This window comes from Sorghum bicolor, chromosome 6 (genome assembly GCF_000003195.3).
Source record: "Sorghum bicolor cultivar BTx623 chromosome 6, Sorghum_bicolor_NCBIv3, whole genome shotgun sequence".
NCBI lineage: Eukaryota > Viridiplantae > Streptophyta > Magnoliopsida > Poales > Poaceae > Sorghum > Sorghum bicolor.
In genome coordinates this window covers 57328705-57334704 of record NC_012875.2, presented here as the reverse complement: position 1 = coordinate 57334704, position 6000 = coordinate 57328705, and the positions used below count along the sequence as shown (strand labels likewise).

General features: G+C 42.7%; 1 protein-coding gene and 1 long non-coding RNA gene across 2 annotated transcripts; one reads left to right on the top strand and one right to left on the bottom strand.

Annotated features, from left to right (window-relative positions):
- On the top strand, positions 1-3651 carry LOC8074760 (G-type lectin S-receptor-like serine/threonine-protein kinase B120). The gene is made up of 7 exons (XM_021463285.1): positions 1-1274; positions 1869-1962; positions 2051-2232; positions 2312-2522; positions 2634-2871; positions 2967-3117; positions 3200-3651. The coding sequence occupies exons 1-7, from the start codon at positions 12-14 to the stop codon at positions 3503-3505; spliced, it is 2445 nt and encodes an 814-aa protein (XP_021318960.1). The 5' UTR covers positions 1-11; the 3' UTR covers positions 3506-3651.
- Positions 1005-4512, bottom strand: LOC110436364. Its single transcript, XR_002454260.1, has 3 exons — positions 4194-4512; positions 1630-1723; positions 1005-1340 (listed from the first exon to the last, which is right to left on the bottom strand). It is a non-coding gene; the product is annotated as an uncharacterized LOC110436364 (long non-coding RNA).

Sequence of the window (6000 nt, the reverse complement as noted above, 5' to 3'; positions counted from 1 at the left end):
CCCTGATAGATATGATGTATAGTGCCATCTTCATCCTCATATTCTTGAGTTCACTCTGTCGATCCGACGATCAGCTGACACATACAAAGCCGCTCTTTCCCAAAGACACTCTCATCTCGGCGGGCAGAGACTTTGCTCTTGGCTTCTTTTCTCCTACCAATTCAAGCAACAAGTTATACATTGGAATTTGGTACAACAATCTCCCAGAGCGCACGGTGGTATGGATCGCCAACCGTGACAGCCCAATCACCGCGCCTACATCAGCGAAGCTCGCCATCTCAAACAATTCAGGGCTGGTGTTGTCAGACTCCCAAGGGCACATCTTTTGGACGGCAACGAGCAACACAAGTGGAGGTCCTGGAGCTTTTGCAGTATTACTCAGCTCAGGAAACTTTGTCCTTCGATCGCCGAATGACATGGACATATGGCAAAGCTTTGATCACCCCACCGATACAATTCTTCCAACCATGAGGCTTATGCTAAGCTACAAGTCACAACCGGCAACACACCTCTTTGCTTGGAAGGGCCCTGACGATCCATCAACCGGGGACATCTCTATCAGCATGGATCCGGGCTCCTCAGGCCTTCAGATGTTCATTTGGAATGGGACTTTGCCATACTTCCGTTCTTCTGTTGTTAGTGATGTCCTAGTATCCCGTGGCGTATACCAGACCAACAGTACCTCAGCCACGTACCAAGCGATGATAGTTGACACAGGGGATGAGTTGTACTATACGTTCACAGTCTTAGCTGGTTCACCCTACTTGCGAATATTACTTCACTACACAGGCAAGACGAGGCTCCTGATCTGGGAAAATAGCACATCATCCTGGGCAGTCATTGGTGAGGCCCCTAGTGTTGGCTGTGATCTCTACGCCTCTTGTGGCCCGTTCGGCTATTGCGATCGCACGAAGGCAATGCCGACATGCCAGTGCCCTGATGGTTTTGAGCTGGTCGACAGTCTCAACTTCTCTAGAGGATGCCAGAGAAAGGAAGAGCTAAAATGCCGAACAGAGAACTATTTCTTGACCATGCCTAATATGAAGATTCCTGACAAGTTCTTATACATTAGGAATAGAACCTTTGACCAGTGTGCAGCAGAGTGCGCCAGAAACTGCTCCTGTATAGCATATGCCTATTCCAACCTAAGCGCTGCTGGCATTATGGGCGAAGCATCAAGGTGTTTGGTTTGGACTCACCATCTTATTGACATGGAGAAGGCCAGTCTTTTAGAGAACTTGTACATCCGGCTTGGCGAATCTCCTGGTACGCTTGTTCCTTCTTTCCAAGGAGTAATATTTGTGCACAGTGTGCCGCATCATCGCTCCTCTAAGGCCTGTCTGTAAGATACTAGTAAGATGGAGATTTCTCCAAAACAACTTAGATTAGTTCAACTAAACGATAACAGCATACTATATCTCTTTATACTGTTTTCGCAGATGCAGCCAAAAAAGAAGAAAAAGTTATCAACCACCAGTTTCAGTTTTCATGTTGGCAGCAGCAAATTATGCAAAACCTCCTTTTCTAAAAAAAAAATGCAAAACCTCACTGAACATCATGATATCAATAGCCAAATCAGTAATCTCCACAGTAACTGTTCAAGTGGTAATTATGTCGTTGAATACTCACAGGTCTGTAATGAAACTCCCCTTGGTAAGCGTAGGTTTACTTAAATGCATTTGTAATGCTGCTTTCCTCTCAATGAAAAATGTGCATAGCAGGTCTGAAAAAAAATCACAGGTCCATATTTTAGAGGTAAAGTATCCACAGACCAGTCAGGGGAACCCTGTGCAAAGTAAACTCACATAATTGCAAGGAATGCTTGATGCAATAAATTCTAACAGGATACATTTCTATGTACAGATCAGAAGAAGAGCACTTTTCTGAAAATTTTGCTCCCAACTATAGCATGTCTGCTGCTACTAACAATCACCGCTCTTGTTTGGACATGTAAAGGCAGAGGTATATAGAAAATGAGCCCACGTTTTTAAAAATGCGATGTTAATGTGTAAATGTTCAATGAAAATAAAGTGATCTGTTGATGTAACAGGCAAATGGCATAAGAAGAAAGTCCAGAAGAGAATGATGCTAGAATACTTGAGTTCTACAGATGAAGCTGGGGGAAAGAATATAGAGTTCCCATTTATTACATTTGAAAACATTGTCACAGCAACAGACAATTTCTCTGACAGCAATATGCTTGGGAAAGGAGGTTTTGGCAAAGTATACAAGGTACTAGTAAAAAGTTTCACCTTGAAATTTACATTACTCGAAATAAAAATACTGATTTCTGAATGAACAAATCATCTAGGGAATGTTGGAAGGAACCAAAGAAGTAGCCATCAAGAGACTGAGCAAGAGTTCTGGGCAAGGTGCCAAGGAGTTCAGGAATGAAGTAGTTTTGATTGCAAAGTTGCAGCACAAGAACCTAGTTAAGCTTCTTGGTTGCTGTGTTCATGAAGATGAGAAGCTGTTAGTTTATGAGTACTTGCCCAACAAAAGCTTGGATTACTTCCTCTTTGGTACATTGAGTTTTAAATTTTTCATACAGTTAATAAAATCAACAAATATATATATATATATATATGCACATGTGTCTTCTGATATGCGTAGTTTCATATTATTCTTATTAGATTCTGCAAGAAAATCAATGCTTCAGTGGCAAACAAGGTTCAAGATAATCTATGGGGTGGCTAGAGGAATTATGTATCTTCATCATGACTCGAGATTAACAATAATTCATAGAGATCTCAAAGCTAGCAACATCTTGCTAGATAAGGACATGAGCCCAAAGATATCAGATTTCGGCATGGCTAGAATATTCAGTGCCGACCAGCTCCAAGCAAATACTAACAGAGTTGTAGGGACATAGTAAGTATCCCCTGCATTGCCAACTCTTCATATAGAATTAATTCAGTTTGCAGTTTCACAAACATCCAAACCTTTTGGTGAAATCATTTGCACAGTGGTTACATGTCTCCTGAATATGCAATGGAAGGTGCCTTTTCAGTCAAGTCTGACACCTACAGTTTTGGTGTTTTAATGCTGGAGATTATAAGTGGTTTAAAGATCAGCTCACCACATCTTATCATGGATTTTCCTAACCTTAGAGCATATGTAAGTACCGGGAGATTCTCGTAATTCCGAGCCACCCACATGAAAAACAATGATCCTAATATGAGATTGTATCATGTTTCAGGCATGGAACATGTGGAAAGAAGGGAAAATAGAAGATCTGGTGGACTCATCAGTCATGGAGAATTGCTCCCCTGATGAAGTTTCACGATGTATCCATATAGGACTCTTGTGTGTTCAAGACGATCCGAGTTGCAGGCCACTCATGTCGGTGGTTGTGTCCATGCTGGAAAACAAAACGACGCCACTTCCAACTCCAAATCAACCTACATATTTTGCACTTAGGGACTCCTACCGACCTGAAAAGGCAGTTGACAACAAGGAATTCTCTGTAAATGATATGAGTCTCACTGTGCTAGAGGGCCGTTAGATGTTTGGTTTTCATAACTGATTGGGAGGAAAAATTAAACCCCACTGGCATATTCATCGCAAAACTAAAACTAAACGTTCAGTCCATGTGAAGGTTATGTGAATGTCGGTAATTTGCAATTTGCAATAGTGTAATAAGTCTGCCTAATAACTTTATAAAGACAGGAGAATTTCTTCTCTCATCTCACGTGGTTTACTGTTCGTGTGGATCCGATTTGACCATATGGATTAGTTCGTGAATGATACAGTAGGACTTGAGTTATAGACTTATACAGATTATATTTCATTCCAGCCGATGCATTCCAATTCCCATTGAGGTTACCCTTCCCTTCAGTAGCTCGCATGCTTAGAAGAAGAAAATTATCCGATTGCTTCAGTGCAGTACAGTTGATTGTTAAAAGCAGTACTAGTATTCTTTACCCTAACATATGGTTGCTCTAAGCCAACATATTTTTGAACAAGACGATTAAACTTGCATATATTATCGAAGTTGTTTATAGATGATTACACTGTAGACAAAAAAGAAATAAACACCCAAACTCCCGAAGCTGAGGCGTAAAACTGCTGTAGCAGGTGGCCAGGTGCAGAGTTGTTTTCAGCAGTGGTAAACCCTACAATCTACTAACGTGGAGATCAGCCACCTGAATTTCAATGGGTATATACTGCACTGCAAGCAAGAGTACCAGTACCTCGCCTCGTGACATCGACCGCCGGGATCCTGGGGGGCCGAATCTCTCACGAACAGATCGGCGGCAAGCAGGGTCCGCCAGGGTCGTACCACTATCGGAAGAGAATGGGCATCTCTCTCTTCCCTCTGTCCGATCCTTCGCCGAGCTGGTAGCGTGGCTCCGCCTTAGGCTCGCAGTCGCTGCCTCCGCCGGTTCACCTTCACCGCCTACGCCGACCGCCGCGGCCTCAACGGAGCCTCGTTGGCAGCCGCAGACTCCGAACAGAGGCGCCGAAAGCCAGAGCGGCCCACGGCCCACGGGGCAACCACCAAATGGTTGGGCCTCAGTCCCCCGGGAGGCTCAGAACTCTGACGATCCATCAACCAGGGATACGCCTATGCCAACCTAAGCAGGAGGTGTTTGGTTTGGGCCGGGGATCTCATTGACATGGAGAAACAAATCTTTGAAGAGGTCTTGTACATTCGACTTGGCGAATCTCCTGGTACGTGCATCCCTAGGAACTCAATCCTTCGTTTTTCAAAGGTGACATTAGTGCTCGACGTGACAAGGAGTCATGTCATCGCCACCTAGGCCTATTTGTAAGATAAAGATTGCTCCGAAACAATTTAGGATGTAATTCATATGCCCTAATATTAAGTGGACTTTAAAACTTCAGCTATCGTGTTTTTTGATCGTGCATATGCTGATTTCCTGTGGAGAGCTATTCATTTATTGTTTGGAATCTCAAGACCAATTAACATATACACGACTCATTTAATAGATGGTGTAAATTAGGGCACTCACAATGCAGACTCTATCATAGAGTCTAAAGTTATTTATTACCTCGAATAATGTGGACTTGGAGTCTAAATAAGACTTGGAGTCTTATTTTTTCTACCTCTTTCTTCAATAAATATGCTGCCACATCAGCAAAATACCATAAATAATATATAATTAAGTGTCTTGGACTCTGTGATAGAGTCTTGCATTGTGAGTGCAAATATAATCTATCTTTATTAATTGCAGTGGCAGCATTGCGTTGGACTATCTAGGTCATCCTTTTTGAAAGGAAAAGAAAAGTTCTCAACCTTCCCTAAGCAAGTCGATCACACCAGATCAATAAAGAAGTCTTCCCTATGTGCGTGCAAAAGGATAATACTGTTCAACAAGAAATGAGGTAATATTTCATAGATGTAGACCAAAAATATTCTTGTAGGTACTATTAAGGGGAACACATTGGCTTCGGCAGTGGGCATAACTACAGCGCCATGAGGACCAAGAGATGCTCCTATAGGCCGCTCGGCTACTAGAGGAGGTTGTGGTAATAGGGATCCTATGAACTAGCCTATTACTATGGATAGAGAGGGCAAACTCTTGGAGACACCAAGTTATATCCTATGGTATCGATTGTCAAAATGAAACCCATAATTCAAGCTCTCTACCAAGGTATGCTCCTGGTCAAGCTAGTCTCTATTGGTCACGATGTTGGATTCACCACCCAATGCCTCTACCAACCTAAGGCTAGTGTGTGATTCACACGATCTCACTACTACCATGGGGGCTCTTTCGGTCACCTTAATGCCAAGTCCACTACATAGTTTCTCCACACTACATGAGTGGGGGTTTGAAAGCATTCCAGATCACCAAGATACATGGAAAACATGGCCTAATCACTCAAAGCTCTCAAGCTTTATGGTCTCAAACTTATGAAGATACACTGAAGTTGAATAAGTTCAGGGAATGGATGAAGTGTAGAAAAACACTCACTCTAACTTGCACTGTAACAACTTTGGGGCACTCTAGCATACTCAAGGAATTGATGCAATCT